The sequence below is a fragment of the Colossoma macropomum genome, unplaced genomic scaffold (genome assembly GCF_904425465.1).
Source record: "Colossoma macropomum unplaced genomic scaffold, Colossoma_macropomum, whole genome shotgun sequence".
Classification (NCBI taxonomy): Eukaryota; Metazoa; Chordata; class Actinopteri; order Characiformes; family Serrasalmidae; genus Colossoma; species Colossoma macropomum.
Window position 1 is genome coordinate 18,422,221 of NW_023494804.1, and position 23,180 is coordinate 18,445,400.

The window sequence follows — 23,180 nt, forward strand, 5'->3', positions numbered from 1 at the left end:
TAAAGACAACATTTTGGCAATACACCAATCACCAATTTTCTCTCTACTGCTACAGATTCTGATACTTTAACTCTTGAGCACCGATTCAATATTTTGAATTCAGAATCTGTATACCTTAAATGATCAGTCATGCCTAATCAAACTTGATCTGTGTAATGAGGTCAGTAATGGTGTCAATGCCAATCCAGTGTACTGGATCAGTGCATCACTAATGCAAACGTTTGACTGGTACTGTAACTACAGATGTTTCATAACTAGAACTAATAGTAGTGGGGGGCTCCATATAGTTTATCTGAAGCTCTTACTAAACCCGTCCCAGAGACCTTCTCCTCCTCTGCAGTCACCTGCCAACCACAAACGCAAAGAGAGTTGACATCATGACAAAGACAATATAATGTCTAAATGAGCCATTAGCACAGAGAATTATTTTCATCTAACTGAAACGTGACCTTTGCTAATGGTTTAAGTGGCCATCTTTATCTTTTGGAGACACAATTAGAATTAATGAGACTTTCACTCACACCCACCTCCACCTCTTCCTCCTCCTCAGGGTCCACTATCTCATCCAGCTTCAACATGGAAGAGAACACCACTGTTCAAATCCACAGCTAGTATTTAGACTGAAGGGTTCCACACTAAATACTCTTCTTAACAGGAGTTTCATTCTTTCTTCTACTTCTAAAAGGGAAATTAAATCTAGAGGCATCTACATATACACACACTCCAGCTTGTCTCTAAAAGACTATCATAACATACCCTGGCCTCCTCTGTGGCAATCTGAGAATAAAAGATGCAAATATTAGATTTTAGATCAGACAGACTTTAGACTGTGGGCAGCAATTAAATCAGACAGAGTTTAGATTGCGGGCAGCAATTAGATCAGATAGAGTTTAGATTGCTGACAGTGTTTATGACCAGCATAACGGTGATAGTTTTACACTACTATGCACTCATTCTCTCGAATCTTTGATGAACTCCAAAACCATTTGACCTCCGAAGATGATATTGATTCAGTGAGGAGTGGAAACAGTGAAATGTTTCACACAATGTTCTTACACCACACCCATACACCCTTCCCTCCACCTGCAGACAGCTGGGTAAACATACTTCTTACACCGAGAGAAAACAGGAACGAGAGTCGCAGCAACAGCCAAGACAGATATTGTACTTTCAGCGTACAGAGACATTTCTCTTCGTCTTTTCTCAGGACAAGCTTGTCCTCCATGCTGTGTTCTTCCTACCTGTTTGGCACCCATCGACTCGAACATCTTCTCAAGCTGAACACGCAGCTGCTGCACGTTATTCATCAGGACACATGGCTGGAGGAGAGGAAATGGAGTTGAAGTAGGAAATGACTTGAGACAAATTCACAGAAAAAGCAAAAATAGAAAATAAAAATGGTCCTGTAGTGGACTGACTCACAATCTTCTCTTTGTCGCAGTAGGAGGGAAAGCTTTTTTTCAGAATAGCGCTGTACTGTAGGAGCACTTTGGCAATGGTCTGATGGGGAAAATATGAAACAGGCAAAATACCACTTTAAGCAATTACAAATCTTGCAGAAAAAAGAAAAATACAAAAACTGAAAAATGACAAAAATGGAGATAGAAGGAATATATATATATATATATATATATTAGTTATGACAAGTCAAATGAGAAATATTCCAGATTCTGTACTAAATTTGTGATACCAACTATGTTAAGGCCTTTGAACAAAAAGCTCAGATTTGAAAAAATAAAAATAAAAAAAATAAATAAAATCTCTTCCACTGAAACTCTGGTTCAGGCGACTCTGAAGTGGATCTGATCTACTGATCAGAGGCTTTTTGCCACTGTTAGAGATCAGAGTTGTGCCAGCGACTGGTTGAGTGTCGCTGGTTTGTCTAATGTCCCTCACAGAAACCATGAAATAGATTCACACGACAGACTTTTTCACTGTTTATCTGCTGCAGCAGCTCAAACTGCTTGAATGCGTCTGTGCTGACCAGTGCAGTGAAAAAAGCCATTAATCTGACCAAAAGTAACAACTAAAAGAGACAAAATCAGAGACAGTGGTGACCAATTTATCTATAAAGAGCTGGTGTGGCTGCAGGTTTTCACTCGTAATAAAGCAGTACATCAGATCAGCACTTGTTTAATGACTGACACTGAATTATTTGATGAGTAGAAGCAGAAGAGCTCCAGCTTGTGGTGAAAGAAAACCTGCAGCCACACTGGCTCTTTGTGGATAAGACTTTACATTTTGACATTTACATTTACATTTTGATCTTTGTCATTATTTGTGGTCAAAATTTTGGCTGTTTTTCTCTCTCAAAAACCAAGCGTACTATTTTGACCATTTTCTGGCTGTACATTTTCAATGGTTTCAATCCCCAATACTTAGCTAAACTAAATTTTGAAGAAAAAAAAGAAACTTCTAAATTGCGTGTTTTCAAATCAGCAGGGCAATCAAAATATCAGTTTGTAAGAAGAGGCATGACTGAAACCAATTCAGTGAAAGCTGAATGCTGAAGCAGCATTCGCCCAAGTGAGTGTCTAACAAACCCCTGAAACTCCCGCTGCTTCTGCTGCACTATCAGTCATAAACGGCTGAAAATCGCTCTGCTAAAGCCTCCGCACTTCTGATAAAGACTCCTGAGGGAACATCCCATTTCTGCAGAAAAGCAGGGACAGAGTGAGCCAAGCTCGTCCCCGGGGCCGGCTCCAGTTTGACGGATAGAGCCGCATTAGGCTTTTTCATTTGATTACAGAAGAATCTCATTCTTTTTCAGACAAGTATTTCAGTCCCATTGATATTCCTCAACTGCTTTCTCCACCGATGATACCATTTGTGGAGGTCAAAACTGGGCCAGCTCGCTCTAAACGCAGATAAGACCCAAACTTAAGTGAAATATCGGGACATACTCATCATACAGGACTCTATGTCTAATGAAATTACACAAAGCATAAAAGCACAGGATGACACAGGTCAGAGGTAAGTGTGCCCAGTGCTGCCCGGCTTTACCTTGGCAAAGCGGCGGCTGTAGTGGGCCATGACTTTGGGGTCCGGACAGTCCAGTTTCTTTATGATCTCAAAGCTCTGGTTAAGCTGTGTGAACACATCCACCACTGAGCAGGAGAACAGAGCGTGCTCCGACGTCTGCTGGAACTGCAGGAGAAACGAAGGAACAACATTCTATTGGTAGTGATGAGACACCAATCTTTTGAGATGGGATACCAAACTACAACAAAGATACAAAACTACAAAACAACAAAGCTTTAAAATGACCTATTTTATTATTTTTTTTAAATGATCACTTCACTTAAGGAAGTATTTTTAAATAAATCACTTTCCTTAAGACGGCATTTTAAATGAACCACTTAATTTTAGGTGGCATTTTTTTTTTCAATCAGTTCACATAAAGTGTTTTTTTTTAAATAAATCATTTTACATCTAACTGAATTACTTCTCTTAAGGTGGTATTTTTTAATTTGATCAGTTCACAAAAGGTGGTATTTTTCATCAAATCAATTTATTTAAAGTGGTATTTTTATTTTAAATCACTTCATATAAGGTAGTAATCTTAACTGAATCACTTCAGTTAAGGTGGTGTTTTTAACTGAATTATTTCACTTAAGGTGGGCATCTAAAAGTATCATGCTCAAACTGCTCAAGAGAAAGAGAGAATGGCTACCAATGTGATTTACTTAAAACTGCAGCTTTTTTAAAATACATTATTTCACAAAATATCACAGTGCAAATGTAAGCAAAATTACATATTTTTAATAAAGGAACTGTAATGTCTGCAGTGAGGAATTATTTTAAAGTTTTGTTGAAAACAATTAATTGAAAGCTTTGACGCTATTTTCTTTCTTAATATAAAGCTATTTGGATTATCAAGTGTATTCTGCCTGAACTGGATTGGCCTCACTACATATAATGTGTGTACTGCCCAAAAAACTGATCAAGGCACGCTTGATCAACAGTAGCATCAACAAACTTTAATTGCAAAACTGCACTGAAAGTATAAATCCTAGTTAAGTGAATGGGTATGAATGTTTCCCGAGTCTGTATGTTCTATGTGGTGGTTTTTATGTGTGTTTATACAAGACTGGCAGAACAGAAGATCAACTCACGCCATCTTTCTTATCCCTCTCTAAGGCTCCATGCATGAACTCCATGGACACATCTTCATTCTCATCCAGCCACTGTAGCACAAACTGCAGGAACCACCTAAACGCACAACAAGGTCATTAATACAACAACCAAAGTGAGCATTCAGACCTTAGATATTTACAAAGATCAGGTTATGGTCTATTCAAAAAGATAAGGCATCAATGTACAAAACAATTTTCTATTGGGAGGTGTCTGTCCCAAACCCTAACCTCCAAATTTACACCTGTGAAAATAATACTTCCCTTTTAAAGATCTTTTAAAGTGAACTTGAAAGATTTACATTCATGATGAGTTTTAGACCATGGGCAGAGCCTAATCTTAGCCAAGCCCCTGTATTTTAGAGCCGGCAGTGAGACTGCATCCCTGTCCCTCATGGCCACAGTGTGAGCAATTAGATCCCACTGTTTTTAAGTAAATGTGCCCCAAGGTCTGAAAATCAGTGTGGAACATTAAGAATTGTCACTACCGAAACACAGATTTTCTGCAATGAAGTAAACTGTTCAAAGCTGTGTTTGCTAGTCATGTCCCGGCTAGAGTTTGAGTTCTGCTCCTAATCAGCTAAAATTGTCACTACTGAAACATTTGGTACAGTTTTGATAGTGTTTTGATTGTTTTGGTGGTGCCAAATGTTCAATGTTCAATCATTTATTTTAATAAAATCAACGTAATTAAGATACAGGGTCATTAAAAAGCAAAAGGATTTTAGTCTTAAGTCTGAAATGTGCTTTGACTTTGAACCCAGAATGATCCATATAGGCCTGAAAATGAGAATGTGTGATGATGAAAATGGTAACTTTGCTAGAATGGCACATAAAACAATTAAAGAAAAAAGATAATAAGAATCCACCCTCCAGATATTCGTGTTGAAGTAAACTGAGGGTCACTCACGTGGGGTATTCAGGTACCACTCCTTTGAAGGCTGGTAGATCCTTCACATATTCGTTATAGAGCCACTTCACTTTAAAGTGCAGGTTCATGTAGTCTGCACTCTTACACAGGCGATGCTTCTCATGCTCTGAGGAGAAAAAAAAATGAATAACAATAAATAACACACTGTCTTTCTGGAAATATGCTTTCTGTATGGTTAACACTTACAATACACTGTGCACGTTTAAAAGAAGAAAACAACAAAACAGCCAAATCAAAAAAGCTATGTCAGGTTTGTAAGGCACTCTCAGCATAATGCACTCAGGAAGCAAGGGTTTGTTAATTATTATTATTAATAATAAGTAATGACACTGATATATTTGAATGATATTGATGTCACTCAGCACTAATTTAACATACAGACAACACAGATGTTCTAAGAGGAAAAAACAGGCCTACATGGTGTGAATATTAAAACATCATCAGCACTCACGACCAGTAATTTGACCCATCCATGGACATCCGCAACACTTTAAACATATTTCATATATATAAGGCACTGTCATAGGACGCCACCTTTACCACAAGTCAGTTAGTGAAATTTCTGCCCTGCTAGATCTGCCCCTGTCAACTGTAAGTGCTGTTATTGTGAAATGGACGAACAACAGCTCAGCCACAAACTTTTAACTAGTTCACAAAATATCAACTATTTTAAAAACAAGATGTGTTAATTTTTACTTGTTTAATGTTTGTTTTAAATTATAATAATAATATATGGTGTTTTGACAGACATAAAACCACCTATTGTCTGGATAAATGGTGAATGGCTTCCGTGCGGACAGAGACGCTGAGCTGTGCGGTAAGACTCGAGGTGGGGGACTGTGCATTTACATCAACTCTGAATGGTGTAGAAACGCGGCACTAGTCTCTAGTCACTGCTCACCGCTGGTGGAGTTTGCGATGGTCAGAGCCAGGCCATTTTACTTGCCAAGAGAGCTAAATATGCTGTTCATAGTAGCGGTGTACATAGCTCCCAGTGCTAATGCTAATGCCGCACTGAATGAGCTGTACAGCGCTATCAGCGATCTGCAAAACACACACCCAGACTGACTGTTTATTGTTGCTGGAGATTTCAACCATGCAAATCTGAAGTCAGTGCTCCCCAAATTTCACCAGTATGTGGACTTTGCAACCCGGGGGCTAACGTGCTGGATCTTGTTTACACAAACATCCCCGGCGCGTACAGGGCTGAGCCCCTCCCCCACTACAGCTACTCAGACCACATCTCTGTGATGTTCATTCCAACATACAGACCGCTCATCAGACGTGCCAAACCAGACCAGAAGCAAGTGAGAACATGGCCACCAGGAGCTATCTCTGCTCTTCAGGACTGTTTTGAGCACACTGACTGGGAGATGTTCAGAGAAACAACAACCTCCGGTGACTCCATCAACCTGGAGGAGTATACAGAATCAGTGACTGGCTACATCAGCAAGTGCATTGATGATGTTACTGTCTCCAAACTCGTCACAACTCACCCTAACCAGAAACCATGGATGACTGCAGAGGTGCGCATGCTACTGAGAACCCGTGACAAGGCTTGCAAGTCAAGGGACAGAGCAAGCCTCAGGATAGCAAGAGCCAAGCTTTCCCGGGCCATCAAAGAGGCTAAGGGTGCCTACTCAAAGAAAATCCATGAACATTTTCAAAACACTGCTGACACAGGGCGCATGTGGCAGGGCATCCAGGCCATCACCAATTACAAGTCACCTCCACCTGATTGTGACAGTAATGCCTCCTTTCCAGACGCACTAAACAACTTCTATGCTCAGTTTGAAGCACAGAACGGCACGACGGCGAGGAAAACCACTCCTCCTCCAAGCGAACAAGTACTGTGTCTGTCCACAGCTGATGTGCAGAGAACTCTACACAGAGTCAACCCACGGAAAGCTCCAGGATCCAACAGCATACCAGGCAGAGTGCTCAGAGAATGCGCTGAACAGCTGGCTGATGTTCTCATGGACATATTCAACATCTCTCTGAGCACTGCAGACGTTCCAACGTGCTTCAAGTCTACCACCATCATCCCTGTGCCGAAGAAGTCTCCAGTGTCCTGCCTCAGTGACTACCGTCCCATTGCACTCACTCCAATCATCATGAAGTGCTTTGAGAGGCTTGTCATGAGGCACATTAAAGATCAGCTTCCTCCTTCACTGGACCCACTGCAATTTGCATATCGCCCCAACCGCTCAATAGATGACACCATCTCCACCACACTCCACCTGGCTCTCACCCACCTGGACAATAAAGACACCTATGTCAGAATGCTGTTCATAGACTTCAGTTCAGCATTCAACACCATCATCCTTCAGCAGCTGATTGGAAAACTGAGCCTGCTGGGCCTGAATGCCTCCCTCTGTAACTGGGTCCTGGACTTCCTGACTGAGAGACCTCAGTTAGTCAGGATAGGTAATAACATCTCCAGCACCACCATACTGAGCACTGGCGCCCCTCAGGGCTGTGTGCTCAGTCCGCTGCTGTTTACCCTGCTGACTCATGACTGTACTGCAAAGCACAGCTCAAATCACATCATCAAGTTTGGTGATGACACGACTGTGGTGGGTCTGATCAGCAAGAATGATGAGTCAGCGCACAGAGAGGAGGTGCAGCGGCTAACAGACTGGTGCGGAACCAACAATCTGTCTCTGAATGTAGACAAAACTAAGGAGATGGTTGTTGACTTCCGAAGAGTGCGGGGTGACCACGCCCCACTGAACATCACTGGCTCTGCTGTGGAAATGATCCAGAGCACCAAGTTCCTCGGCGTCCACATCACAGAGAACCTCACCTGGTCCCTCAACATCAACTCCATAGCCAAGAGAGCCCAGCAGCGCCTCTACTTCCTATGGAGACTGAAGAAAGTTAATCTCCCCCCTCCCATCCTCACCATGTTCTACAGGGGGGACTGTGGAGAGCATTCTGAGCAGCTGCATCATCGCCTGGTTTGGGAATTGCACCGCCTCCGACCGCAAGACCCTACAGCGCATAGTGAGGACAGCTGAGAAGATCATTGGGGTCTCTCTCCCCTCCATCATGGACATTTACACCACACGCTGCATCCGCAAAGCCACCAGCATCGTGAACGACCCCATCCATCCCTCACACAGACTTTTTTTTACTGCTGCCGTCTGGCAGAAGGTACCAGAGCATCGGTGCCAGACTCAGCAACAGCTTTGTCCCTCAAGCAATCATGTTTTTAAACTCACAAGGACTGAACTAAATCCCCCCCTACACACTCATACACACCTCTTTTGATGATCTATCTGGAACATTGTTGCCAATACTGTGTTTACACTGTGTTTACACTGTTTTCACTACCTTAGTAACTGTTTTACTACCTCAGTAACTGCTGTGTATATGTATGTTATCTGACGTGACATTACAGATCACATTATGTTAGTATGTCTGCACCTTATTCCACTACCTCATGTCCAGAAATCTGTGCTGTGTCGGTGCTACACTGTCCGGTCTGTTTACTGTGTCTAATGTCTGTTTAATTTATCGTATTTAATGTATTGTTTCTAGCTTAATTTTTGTTTGCACACTGTCTGCACGTTCGCACTTTGTAATTTTGTACTTTTGTACTTTTTGTTCCTTGTTGCACCTTGTTGTTCCTGGAGGAACGTATTTTCGCTCCACTATGTACTTGTACATAGATGGAATGAAAATAAAAGCCTCTTGACTTGAACTCTGTGCTTAACCGCCCAATACTTTTGCATAGTACTCTATATCATACATCTTCTTATTATATGTTATGAATATGCTTGTGATTACTCTGCCTTTCTGTTTCTGACCCATGCTGGGGATCTGCTATTGTTTACTATTAATGACTGACTTCAGGTCAATCTCAATAAAAGACACTCTGCAAATTCATAACACAGTTTGAAACTTTTGTCCACTCTTGTCCATTACAGACTGACTAATGGTAGATGTGAGAAAAAGAAAGTAGAAGGACGTCATAGGAATACACGTTAGCAAAGAAGCAAAATGTGGACATAAACATGCGCTCACACAGATCGTTAAAACATGCCAACCCAAACTGAGCTTGTGTTTTAACTCACCCTCCGTGGCGTACTTCATGTCCTGAGAGAACTGAATCCACATGACTTCAGCACACACTTTCCCCACGTTCAGTTCCTGAGGAAACCTGAGGGAACAGAGTGAGTAGTAGCAGCTCAGATACAGCGCAGATGGGTCTGCATTTGCATTTAGTGACAGCAACATACTAAACTCTCACAACTCTCATAACATGGCTGCAAAGATTAGAAGCTGAATAGTCATTATCAACACTGATTATGGAAAAAGGCACTCAGTAATTGTCTATAACATTCAAATGATCCAACAGATTGAAGTATACTGTATTAAATGTAGTAAAATGCAAAATGAGTTCGTGGTGCTATATAAGAAGAAACTGTCTGTAGATTCATAGTATTTGATTGATTTTAGTGCTGTGATAGAATAAAGAAGGTCAATTAATCAAGTTATACTTCATTCATTTACCAATTTTAGAAATAACTGTTAATTGAAACTGGGGTGGGAGGTTTACCAGTATAAAAGGGAACATCGGTTATGACGTCTTATGATTTGCCATACTGTGATCTTGTGATTAAGTTCAACTATGGCAAAACTTAAACAGCCCCACCCCAAAGACAAACTAAATAGGAGCATGAACAGCTTAAATAACTCTAAATAAACACAGTGTCGTGTTAGTGCAGATTATTTTTGAGATAATTGTTTTTGCACTTTTTGGCACTTTTTTTGTACAAAGTAAAACACATAAACTGATAAATAATAAAGTTTATTTACACTCTGCAAAAACATTAGTCGGATCTACATGCAAATATCAAAAGACTTCAGGATGTCTACATTGGAAACGAGACCTTAACTAGCTTCACATAACATTTTTGTAACCCTTTCAAATTTACTATCGACAGCAAAGTTAAAAAACAAAACAAAAAAAAGGGTTGTTATTAGTTTCTCCTTGTCTATTTTTGACTAGTTTAACTGAGTTTTAATGAAAGGTTGCAGGATTAACTGCAGTATTTGCTAAGGGAGAACATCAGAGCAATGCTGGCGTCTGGTGAAAACAGCTTCGTTGATAATAATGAGAGTGTAACAAGCCTGCCCGAAAAATACTACAGCAAATAACATTTTGTCCTAACAGCAAACAATGCAACTGATCACCTTCAGTGGCCTTGAACCAATGCATGCAGACTATAATTCTCCTCTGTGGAATGTTTGTATTATTTCACACAGGAGCTGTGTTAGTGAAGAACATTCACCAGTTCAGTCCACTTTAATTAAATTTTATTTGCATGCTGTTCTATTCTATAAAGCAGCTTTAGAGAAATCTGGGTCCAGGCTGGTTATTAAGTGTGCTGAGGGTTTATAATTCTTCTTTATGGACTATGTATGTGTGTTTGAAAGACTGTAATATGTGTACAGTCACTTACTGGTTAAGAACAGGTGTGTATGAGTTGCGGTCCTCCTCTATGATGGAGACGATCAGGGTGATGAGTTTGGGCCAGAAGTCCAGGTTCTTGATGCTTGGTCCCTGCTCCTCTGGGGGACATTCTTCTTTATTCTGGACCAGACAAAAGCAAAATCAGACATACAATCACCTACATTATCTGAGTCAAGCGTGATACTCTGAACTGATCCAAAAACAAAAATTACTCTTGCAAAAATTCTTTTAAATCAATACTGAAATAATGCCAAATAATCAGTAACTCAAAGATGTGTCAAATCACTAAAGGAGACCTATTAAGCTCATTTTCAATGTTCATACTTTTATTCTTGGATTCTACTAGAATGGATTTACATGCTTCAGTGCTCCAAAAACACAACATTTTTCATATAATGTACATCTCTATTCACCCTCTGTCAAAAATGGTCTGTTAGAGCTTCTGTGACTTTAAGCCACACACCCGATGAGCCGAGTGTGCTCTGATTGGTCTGCTCGTCCATTCTGTTCTGACTGGTCAACCATCAGAGGGGTTCCGCTCCTCCAGGTTCCGCCCCTGTCTTGCAGTCTGCAGACAGACCCTTCTCTCCTGAGCAGCTGTAAACTCTGCTGTGGCTGTTTTTCCAGTGACGTTGGTTCTGCCGTATCAGTTCGAGTTGATCCTAAAAGTCAGGTCAGTGTCTTCTCCACATGCGTACAAAACTTAACAAACTCCTCCCACCTCTAGAAGTTGCTGTGCGTTGTGAGGGTGTGCCGGGCTTGCTGGTAGGTGGGCAATAAACATTGTGTTACAAGATGATGTCACCTTGTAACAAAGGAAAAGGGCTGGAATTCCAACAAGGCGTTTACGGCAGCTGAGAAAAGTGGATTCTGTGGGATAGAGTCTCTCCCTCTGTTGTGTACTTTGGGCTTTGTAACCTTGCAGACCATTTATATGCACAAAAACCCTACATAACACACTAAAGGAAAGGGGAAAAACCAGAAAAGCATAATAGGTCTCCTTTAAAATCATCCTTAATTTTTTTTTATTAATTGTTATTATTTTTTTATAGCTTCCTACTATTTGTAATTATATGAACAGAAAGCATGAATTATCCTAAAAACATTAATACTCCTAGTTCTGAACTGGTTTAACCCATATCAAGCATCCTTGTTTCCCACACCCCTGCTGGACGAGAAAGGAGAGAATGGCTGACCGTGTCTCCTGTTGGCTGGTACTGGCGGCTGTAGAGCTCCTGGCAGTTGTTGAAGATGTAGTCGTAGGTGGAGTTGAGGCACGCTTTCACACAGTCCCGCACCACCTGGCTCGCTCTGGGAGGACTCTGAAGTTCCTGGACCTGTCCAGCAGGAGGCGTTAACAAGTGAGAAGAAGTCATATACTGACCCATGCAGTGGCAACAGTTCATAATATAAAAACAAACCATTTCAAAAAAAGGCTTATTTTGTATGCAGTATTTACACTGATACTTATAAATCTGTATAAGCTTAAAAGGAATATTCCACAGATTTTTCTAACTTTCTGCATTACTTAATACATGAGATGCAAGCATAATGTGACACCTCTCATTTCCAAAGTCTCATAGCTGTCTTTTTCCCTGTACCTTCATTCTGAAGAAAGTGATGCTGGTGAGCAAGTCCACGGTAGACTTGAGGTCCTGCAGGCGCTCCTTACTGCTAGCAGGAAAATTATTCTGCAACAAGATATACATCAGGGTTCAAAATTCAGCTAGATATACAGTCAAACAGGTTCTGGTCAGCGAGACTCACCCTGTACATGGAGAGGTCAATGCGCAGAGAATTGTGCAGCTGATCCAAGAGCTTGACAAACCGCTCTTTCTGTTGGGAGAGAAGGTGCGCCAGTGAGATGAGAAAGTAGCTTCAAAGCATAACTGAACCAGCACACACTTAGCTGTGATATATTCACCATCAGTTAACTGTGATTCAGAAATGGCCCGCTTTCATTTATCATGAAGACGGCATGGCTTTAAAACATTAGCAAGGTTATTTATCATTGAACAGAGTTAGAAGAGTAAGCATTAGCATTTGACACAGTGAAACACTATGCTTGCTGCTGATGGCAAGTTTAAATTGATACTGTTTCCTATGGTCATTAGTAACAGCAACACATTAACAGAGACAGTGTTTTAGGACACAATGGACTGAGTGCAGTGTTATTATACTGAACTGCGTTTACCTACTCATTCTGTCAATAACGGAATAAAACTGTAACTGCTAACTTGTGCAGCTTCTCCACTTTCAGTGTGATCTTTAAGTTGTACATAATTTCCTGTTACCCAGCAATAACCTCATCATTTTAAAATGACTCCGCTCTTGCCTGCTCTTGGTGTCAGGTTTGCAATCACACTTACCGTTGGAAAATACAGCTCCCGTGAGAATGGGCTACACTAACGGGACTTTCTTCTTTCGTGTTATGTCTGTAATAAGTTCTTCTTGCCCTCCCTCGAGAGGGACTGGGATGAGGTGCAGAGAAATGACAGAAAACTTCACTTCTTCCATCTAATTTCAGTTGCTTTACTCTTCTAAGAGATCTGCTAGTGCAGTACATCTCCATATAGTGCTGCACTGTCATTACAGCAACTCTCAGGGCCTTCAAAGAAGGTCTAATATATATTTCCCAGTTCAATTTTATTGAATAGTGTCATCACACTTGTTGCATTTTAACTGTGCATGCAATGTAGTAGCATGCTAGCTGAAAATATCATCATTATTATCATAGAGGTGTTCTTTTACTATTTTTTTTGACCGTGTTTTGACATTCATGGCCTGAACTGACCTTGCCCTAACACCACAGCCCCCCACTGCATAACAGCTTGGTCATTTCTAATCTAGCTTCATGAGTGAAGATGCTGTATGAGGTTGTATGGCTTTAAAACAAGGGTGTCTAAAGTCCAGCGTCAGGGCCAAACGTGGCCTGCAGATCGGCAAAATTCTGTAAATATTAATCCTTTAATAAGACCAAACAAAACTTGGCTGTTATAAGCACTTACGAATCCATACTGCTCTGAATGAGCTTTCCAACAACAAAAGAAGCCTTGTGTGTCTTACATACAGTGATAGGAAACATTGTAGCACACAGACAGCTCCGGTCCTACATGTTGATGCGTTTTACTCTGACCAGTGTAAACATGCAGATGCTGTAACTCCTCGGGTGGCAGATTTATGTGTGCCTAAGCGGTCATAGCTAAATTCTTGTAATGGACTGCCAGCAAAATGTTTGAAAACTTAATCCTGAAAACATAATATTTTTAATCATTTGTGAATAATATTTCGGCCCTCGAGTAATTCAACATGGTCCTTTATAAAAAAAAAAAAAGCTTGGATACTCCTGCTTTAAATCATAATTCTTGGCTGGGCTTTTACCCCGAAGTTGGAGGCGGCAAAGCGGTCGGAGGCGGAGACGTTGGTGGAGGCGGTGGTGTGAGCGTAGAAGGCGTTAATGTTGGCCAGCAGGGTGCTCATCACCGCAGGAACACCGGGACACATGTACTTAGATGAGAGACAGGCAAAATGCCTACAGAGAGAGAGAGAGAGAGAGAGAGAGAGAGAGAGAGAGAGAGAGAGAGAGAGAGAGAAAGGCAAACAAAATGGGTTTATGTCATTTTAAACAGAAAACTACAAGCTGATCAGTACTTGAAATTTCCTACCACCCCTTTACTTTGTCTACATGCCAGGGCTGAACAATTTGGGGAAAATATCTAATTGCATTTCTGCAATATTTTTAGACATCGAGATTCAAGCCTGATTTATTTTGGCCAAGAAGACCAAAATATCCACCTTTTTTGGCTTGAGGCTTGACCCCTGAACGTAGTTTGCCAAACTGCCAGTAAGTTGTGGTTGTGATGTTACAACACATGGAGGTTTGGTTGTCTCTGACTGGTCTAATTTATCTACAGGTATTTCACAAACTCTTAAACTTAAAACAACATTTTTGCTAATGTGCACACTCAAAAAGATTCTTTAGTAAAGACAATGATTCTATATAGAATCATAAACACTTAAAAAGTTGGTTCTTTAGATTTATGGAGAATATGTTGTATATGGTTCTACATAGTACCTTTCTGAAAAGGGTTCTATTTAGCACCAAAATGTTCTTTGATGGTTACAAACCAGACATCGTCACAATAGCAGACCCCCCTTTGGTGCTATATAGAATCATATTCAACACATTCTCCATCAGACTGAAGAATGATGTCACAATGAACCTTTTAAGCGTGCAAATGAGTCTTGTTCATGGTTCTATAATCTTTTTTAGGAACCTTAAAGATCTTTTTTAAGCGTGTAGACTTCAATTAATTTTTTTTTGTTCATCAGCTCGTCCTAAAGTGCAATTTTGATGTAAAAACCATTAGTCTTTCAGCCCTACTACATGCGGTACATGCTTTGTCTTATGCAGCAAATGATGGGTTACAGTTTTTATCTTCACTCCCTCAAATTGCACCTGAAGTCATATGCAAAAGTTTCCCGGTTAAAGTTTTGTTGATTTTTTAAGTGTAAATACATTAACACATCCTCTACAGAGAACACACTTAAATATGACACTTTTTAACATATTGGCCAAAAACACCCATAAATTCTCTGGTCCACTTTAAGAAAATGAGGTCAGGACAGACACCCTTCTCCTCCATTTCTGCGGCCCATGAGCTCAGCTATGGCTGCAGATCGACAGTCATAAAACACTGCTGCTGCTTCATGTTAATAACATCACCATCTAAAGACATGAAGTGCACTTAGGACTTTATTTCTGATGCGACTAAAGCTCCAGATGTCTCATATTTCTCTCAGGGGAACTACGCCTGCTACAGAACCCATTCAATGCACAGTAATAAAAAAGGTTTTCTCAGTTATATGAGATGTGCCAGGGCAGAACACAATTTAAAATCACTGTTTCAAATATGTAAAACAACAAAGGAATAAAGTAAGAAAGGGAAGTGACTAATTAAGCCCTGCTCTCAGTCTATCCTGCACTTCTTCTGGAAAAAAGCCTAGAATAGGTACAATGAATCAGAACTGTTTGGCTGCTTCTAATTAACAGGCTAATCTGCCAGCATGACCTGTTGTTAATAGACTTTGGTGATGAAAGAGGCTTAGTAGCGATGGAAGAGGAAGAGTCAGGGAGGCTGGAAGATGCTTTGGTACGTACGTCATGGCCTGGTAGATCGATTCAATGCCGTAACGCATTGCAAACTCGTCCACTATCTCCTGAGCCACGTCATCGAAATAAACCTTCCAGGCATCGTCTCCCCGGGCGTCCGGTATCTTCACCACGCCCTGGCCAAGGACGTCCGTGGTGTGGTGAAAGAGGTTCTGGAAAAGATTTATAGAGGTTTTATTAGTGAGGTTTATGGTACACGTTAATGACATATGAGGATTTTGCCCTCAGTCCGGCCTCTATTGCATTCAGTCACCTTTAGCAGAGGTTGACAGAAACAAATTACTACAGAGTTGTGGGAGCTACTGTACTTTGAATATAACTAAATTATAGATTTTTTTACTTGTGTTTATTTCTATTAGAATTAGTCACTAGAGCCATGTTCATTTTTAATAATTAATATGAAAAATCTCTTCAAAACCTAGAGAAGCCAGCTGGCTAATTAATCTTACCTAATAGAATAACAAGCACGACAGCTCTTTATTATTGCTGCTTATATATTGTCACTGTTGGAACAAAACCTTGTAACTGCATTTCTGTTCTTTTTAAATTTTTATACATATTTAAAAACACCACTGTGTAAAATTTCATGATGCTTTCCCTTCTCCTGTAAAGTTACTGTTTTACATGGTTTTTGTCTGACAGTGAATATGTTCTACTGCAAGTGCTTGATTTCCTAACTGCAAAAACATTAAAACACCTTCTACATGGAACAAATTTAAATATGTTGCATTTTAATGCACAATTACTAAATCACTGCTGTCGGGACAAAAACATGTATCTCCATTTTTGGCGTTTTTTTTTTTTTGACATAATTTGAAAATGCCTGTTGCCCTTTACATTGTGTGTAAATTTCATGATCAATGGACTAAAAGAAACGGCCCAATATGACTTGGTCAAGTCTGGTTCCATTGACTTACATTAAAAGTAAAGTAGGTTTTTCCTTCTGTAAAGTTACCATTTTGGAGACGCAAGGTTTTAGTCTAAAAACAGTGATATATTTGCTTAACGTAACAGTGATTCTGCTAGGCCTCTTTCCTTTGTATACCAAATCTAAAAACCTGGGGGTAATTTTAAATTCTGACAGATTTAACATACTGAAAAAAACAAAATGTGGCATGTGCCCACACTTTTGCATGTTTTATTTTCTTCTAATATGATATGTTTAACAAATAGACTGTAACTGTGCATTAAAATGTGCAGACGTGTGTTCTCTGTGCAGGATGTGTTAACTTACACTGAGCAAAAATATACACACTTTTTCTGTGAAGATTTAACTTAAACCCTGCAAAAATTCCCACATTACTATTTGGTGTGACCTCCAATTTCCCAAAGCAGCAGGACACATTTCTTTATTAAACAGCTGCAAAATGGGAGGAAAACCAAAAGCGTAGTATTTTTGTCCAGAATATTTTCACTTAGAAAAGCATATAACTTGACCAGTGGTGCCCAAACTTTCATGCAAATGAGCTAATGGGTTAACTTAGGAAGCCAGTTAACCTGGCTAGAACTGGACTACTATCTTAAAGGGGAATTCCACCATTTTTTTTTCAAATTTGTCTGCATAAATAAATGAATGGGATGTAAATAGTCATTCAAAGTGGTTTGATGTGAAATGGTTTACTGTACAGAAACTTCTCACCTCTAAAAGCTCCCTCACTGAAAGTTATTGCCTGAAATGGTTATGAATACATCATCTGATGTCTGAGACACTACTGGTGGTTTTAGATAGTAAATAAAATGGCTAGATTTGTGTTGTAGTCATGGCGACCCCTGGTTCCTATCACCACCACTTTAAAGAAACCAGAGTCTGTAAGTTTCTCTACATTGAACCATTTCACACCAAACAACTCTGAATGATTGTTTACATCTCAACTATTTAATTATGCAGACTTTTCAGTAAATCTGTGAAAATCCTCTTGCAAGTACCTACTGAAACTAAAGTTACTACTTTAACTAAAAGTAAAGCAAAGACTCAGCTTTGGTTTATAGTTTTCCAGTAAATAATTTACTCTTACTTTAGTAATTTTAAGTGAATTATCACTATAATAGCAGAACTCAGTACTCCCTGACATTCAGCCCCATTATTAGTGCTGTTACCTTGTTCTAAAAGGACAGCAGGTGCACTGTGAGTTAAGTTCACCCAGCTGGTGTGTTTGTGTGCAATATGTGTACCTCGTGTAGGCAGGTGTACTGCACATGGTAGGGAGCCACTTTCTCTTCTCCTTTAATTTCCACACTGATCTGGAGACGGATCGCGCCAGACACCGCAGATTTATCAGTCCTTTTCTCTGCAGAGAGCAGAAGGCACATTAGAGCAGCGGCTCCCAGAATCACTGAATTAAATCACCGTAATGAGCCAGTGGAATATTTTATGTAAAAACATCTGTAAAATGGGAAAAACTGAACGGGGAGCAGAACAGCCTTTTCTCAGAGTCACAGGGTTTGTTCCTTCCTGCCTGTTTTCCCCTGACAGGCAAATTATTGGGGTAATTTGTACGTGTCGACTGATCGGTCGATTTCCGACGGGAGCAGGGTACATAATAATCAAGGCGGACCGCTCCGGTCGCAGAGGGAACAAGTGGGAGTGGAAAAAGGAGAGGGAGAAAGAGAAAGAGAGAGAGAGAGAGAGAGAGAAAGAGAAAGAGAGAGAGAGAGAGAGAGAGAGAGAGAGAGAGAGAGAGAGACAGCGCACAAGAGAGAGAGGCTCAATTACTGGTATTGACTGTAATTGTTAGAGCTGTTGTAGAGAGCAAAGCTACAGAAAAGGGCAATTAGAAGAGCACATAAATGCAAAAGAATGCAGAAGACAACAAGCGAAGACAATGAAGGAATGAAGAGAGAGAATACATTTTAAAGTAACAAACGATTAGCCTCAGCAAGCTCTAGCAGAAAAGACACATATATGGAAAGAGAGAAAGTGAGGGAGGGAGGGAGAGAGAGAGGCAGAGAGAGGAGGCTAAAGCCATTGTTATCGTGATAAGTTACATTACAATATTCTCCTCCGAGTATAAGTTGGGCATCGTCAGAACCTCACAGATTTAAGGCCCAATCCTATTTCATATTTTTACCCCTACCCCTTGTTTTCAAGTGTCACCTTGCCCCTTGAAACTGAGTTAAAGTGTAGTGGTTGAAATCTTCCTCTACGAAATGGGACCCTCAAATAAAAAAAGAACATTGCTTCACTAACAGGCTACTAGCGCTGCTCTGTAGGCGACCCTGCTAGTCTGCAGTGATAGCAGAGGAGGGTAAATTTCAGCAACCTCGCTGCTGAGCTTTAGTTACATTTAGGTCATCGTATGCTTTTAAAGTGGGGGGCGGTGGGGGGGTATTATTTATTATTGCCCACCCCTTATTATTTAGTGATATGAAGCTGAAGTCAACTATACACAGCTTCTCAATTTTCCTGTTCCACCTTAAATGGCGCAGCAGTTAAATTCTGCCGCTTTAGGTGTCAGTACTGCTGGACTATTTAAGATTGAATGGGAAATTTAGCTAGCTAGCTACCAAGACATCAGTATACGATCAGCGATTTTCTATGCTTGTTATGAAGAAAAGGACCAAAATACATTGACAATAAAAGATAATACAACAGTTATCATAATTTTTTAACAGAGAAAATTGTCACATTTGTGGGTTTCTTTGGTCGCTTGCGCAGCCATCTTGCTGATTTTTCTTTTTTACTGATAACACTCTGTTTGGAGTGTGCCTCTGAAAACCTCAGTTTGGAGGGCCATGTAGCCCTAACACTTCATCCCACCCCTCTGTCTCAACAAAAATCAGGACATGCTACCCCTAGACATGAACATGCAAAACGGAGGGCTAAATGGTAGGGGTTAGGGGTGAAATGGAATTGGGCCTAAGACCAACTAACCTATGCATGCTCCTCAATCTATCATAGCTGCTGTTGCCAGGCTGGACAAGCTTTACAGCGCACTGGAAAAAATGCATTCAAACTAATGAGAAATCATAGCACACAACTGAAGGGTGGCCTCTGACATTTGCAGTAAATTTGGAGAGTTATAAATTTCAAATATTATTTTTTCTGTATACATCTGAAAGGTCACACTGTTAGGATAGATCAGTCTGAACCTGAGTCATGTACTACAATTTCCCATGAGGTTATTCTGTTCTTGTTATGATGTCTAAACTTTGTCTATAGTGCTGTAGTTAGTTTTTAAAGTTACTTTCCTAGACAAAATTAGCATCTGGTTTTGACGGAGACCTAAAACAAATTTACAATTTACATTATATTTACATGTACACTCTTTTACTTAACTGTCACCAGTGCACACTGCCTCACTGTTAACTCAGAAAAAAATTATTTTGTCGGTTTGTGTTAGATTTAGTTAACTGGTACTGGCTAAATGAAACACAAGTGATTCTGTAGGGGTTAGCTCACTTTTAAATGGCTCAAACAGTATGTAAACTGTGGCAAAGAAAAGTATGGCTACTAAGAGGACTCTTACTGAATCTCATTTGTTATTTGGTCTCTCATTTGACTAGTCATGGTCTTGGACTCAACAAAGAAGGTCTTGACTTTAGCCCTACTAGTCTAACCTTGCAAAACCCGCTATGCATAGATCAAATAGGTCAGAGACCATTTATAGAGAGTCTCTAAACAACAGCAACCAGTGTGCAGTAACTGCATAAACTGCACAGCTGACTGGATGGCAGCTAATCATGACCATCTCATTATATTAATATCTTTTTTAGTGTTGGAGTTTTTTTATATTCTTAAATAGTTGATTTTAAAAAATCATTTAGGCACAACTGCTTTACTGATCCATTTTGTCTCCTCCAATTCCAGAAAAACAAAAAATCATGATATACATTTTGTGTATCATGAATATGTTTTTACATGTAATTTTATTATATTTATGTCATTGCCCTTAAGAGAGAGAGGAATAAAAGGCAAGCGATAAAGAGAGGCAGAGAAATAGTGAGAGTGAGAGAGAAAGAGAATTCAGAGCATGTTTTCCTGAGAGTAATGCAGAAGCCTCAGGGCTTCTCCATCCACACTGGGGGTAATTGTGCAAGAAGAGATGTGCCATAGGGCAGGGAGACGTGGGTAATGGAGTTCAGACACATACACAAATCCTGAACATCAAAAGCCCTCCCATTTAGAGCTGGACTGAGAGGCTGTCAGCTCTTTTGGCTGTTAACAACTTTTCTCCTATACGATGTATATTCTAAATGCTTAAAGGGTCCATTAAAAAAAAAAAAAAACGGAACTGTCGTAATAATCTCAACACTGGTAAAGTTTCAAAATATACCATTCACTACTCATGTATGGAAACTACGCAGCAAAAACTAGCACATGTTGAATTCACTGCTTTTGTGATGTCACAAAAAATAATCCACCTATTTAGCCTACAGCAGTTTAGCTTCGCCAACCCACAACAAAGTTCTGAAGGACTTCAGATTGGACTGTTTTTTGAATGAGGCACAAAACAGGACAGCTAATCAGATCATTTACATGCATTAGTCTTAAAGGCACAGTAACAAGTCTGTTTAACTAAGAGATAAAGAAAGGTTGACTGATTCCGGTGCATAAAACCACACAAATTTAGTCCTGAGTGGACCTAAAATGCAAGAAAAATGTATAATATAGTCATTAACAGCCTGTCAGGAATAGCACAGGAATGGTATCATATATACGCAGCCCCTGTGCCATATGGCATCAGGGAATAATGTGATTATACAATATCATACATGAACCAGATGGCAGGCTGGGAGCAGGGGAAGAGTCATACATGCCAAGATCATTGCATATAACCATCAAATCAAAAACCCCATCATTACAACATTACTCCAATCCAACTGACCTAGATGTAATAACACCAGTCTCAGAAGGTAACGGTTCTATTTCCGTGTTGGCACAGTATGTAAGCGTGTTTTTGCATTACTCAGTGCACTTTAAACACGAGTGGATTTCCACAAAAGGCCCAGAACGCTTAAAATAGAAGCAGCCAGGCATGCTGAAGGCTCAGAGTGTCGTCTGAGGTGAGGCTTCAGAGCTGAGAGGGATTCGGGTTCATCGCTGCTCTGACAATGGCCCACTTACAAACTCACCTATTCAACTTCCTATAACTCCCACACGCTTGTGGAAATGCAGAAATCCTTTGTAAACAGGCTCTTTTGATAAACAAGAATGTGCAAACAATCAGTCTTTACATAAGACTGATGAAAAATATGTAAGACATACATCGCTCTTCAACAGACTGGGGATGCTTGGATTTTCAGTGTTTTAATATGAATGTTTTTTTTTGTGTGTTTGAATTAATGCATTAAACAACAAATTAATAAAGCAATAACATATAAAGACTATAAAATAGAATATCACATACTTTTTATTTATACTCATGAGAAAACAGAAATACCGAAATCTGTGATTGACCACTGGTCAAATAACTTAATTTATGTCTGTAAGTACTACATCAATAAAAACATATTTATTTATGTGTAAGTATGTGCGACCATATGAACAATTCACAGTCATTAAAGAAATGAAATGAACAAACAGACTGGTTCCACATCAGCAAAGGAGTAAGACAAGGATCTCCACTGTCACCGTACTGGTTCAACCTGCAAGCTGAGCATATAATAAGAGAAGCAGGACTGGAGAAAGATGAGAGAGACTTCAAGATTGGTAGAAGAAACATCAGTAACCTCAGATATACAGATGACACGACACTCACAGTGGAAAATCAGGAAGACCTGAAGGTCCTTATAAGGAAGGTTAAAGAACAGAGTGAAAAGATGGGACTTCAGCTCAGTATGAAGAAAACAAAGATTACGACAATGGGAAAGACCACTAACTTGACCAGTGATGGAGAAGATGTGGAAATGTTGGGCAGCTTTTGTCTACTTGGATCAGTTATTAACAACAGAGGATCCAGAACTTAAGAAATACGACACAGATTGGCACTCAGAATGCAGGAACTTGAAATGATCTTCAAATGTAATAATGTGTCTTTTCAAACAAAGATCAGAACTGTCCAGACTTTGGTCTTCTTTGTGTTTTTTATGGCAAGATGGCAAGAAAACAAACAAATGGATCCTTGACCAAGTTCAGAATTCTCAAAGCCCAAATAACCAAGCTGAAATCCTGTTTTGGGCATTATGAGAAGAATGAATTCATTAGAAAAAGACAACTATGCTTGGAACAGTTGAGGGTAAAAGAGGAAGAGAATGACCAGCGAGAGGATGGATCAACAATCATAGGAATCACAAACAAGCCAGCAAGATGCTTGAAAACCCAAAGAGAAAATGGAATATTCTGAAGAAACACTCTCCATATAAGCTCCCTGGACAAAAATTTAGTCACCTTGCATGTTTAAGGTGGTAGTAACTTCAGGCTCCTGCAGATGGCTTTGCACGAGGACGATCGGGCTATAAAGACCTGCGGGGTGTGTAACAGGATTCATAGATTGAAAAAAGGTGCAGTGAATGTCTTGTTCG

The 23,180-nt window shown here is 40.0% G+C and overlaps 1 protein-coding gene across 1 annotated transcript in view; it reads right to left on the bottom strand.

Moving 5' to 3' along the window:
• The window catches only part of unc13bb (unc-13 homolog Bb (C. elegans)), a 150,286-nt gene that overhangs the window by 19,009 nt on the left and 108,097 nt on the right, over positions 1–23,180 (bottom strand). Inside the window, exons 18-30 of the mRNA XM_036594423.1 lie at positions 17,892–18,007; positions 15,708–15,871; positions 13,928–14,078; positions 12,314–12,382; positions 12,148–12,237; positions 11,743–11,883; positions 10,536–10,666; positions 9,144–9,229; positions 5,044–5,170; positions 4,116–4,212; positions 3,004–3,147; positions 1,423–1,500; positions 1,242–1,319 (exon numbers count right to left, since the gene is read on the bottom strand). Coding sequence (XP_036450316.1) covers positions 1,242–1,319; positions 1,423–1,500; positions 3,004–3,147; positions 4,116–4,212; positions 5,044–5,170; positions 9,144–9,229; positions 10,536–10,666; positions 11,743–11,883; positions 12,148–12,237; positions 12,314–12,382; positions 13,928–14,078; positions 15,708–15,871; positions 17,892–18,007 — 1,472 coding nt within the window. The remainder of the gene's footprint in view (positions 1–1,241; positions 1,320–1,422; positions 1,501–3,003; positions 3,148–4,115; positions 4,213–5,043; positions 5,171–9,143; positions 9,230–10,535; positions 10,667–11,742; positions 11,884–12,147; positions 12,238–12,313; positions 12,383–13,927; positions 14,079–15,707; positions 15,872–17,891; positions 18,008–23,180) is intronic.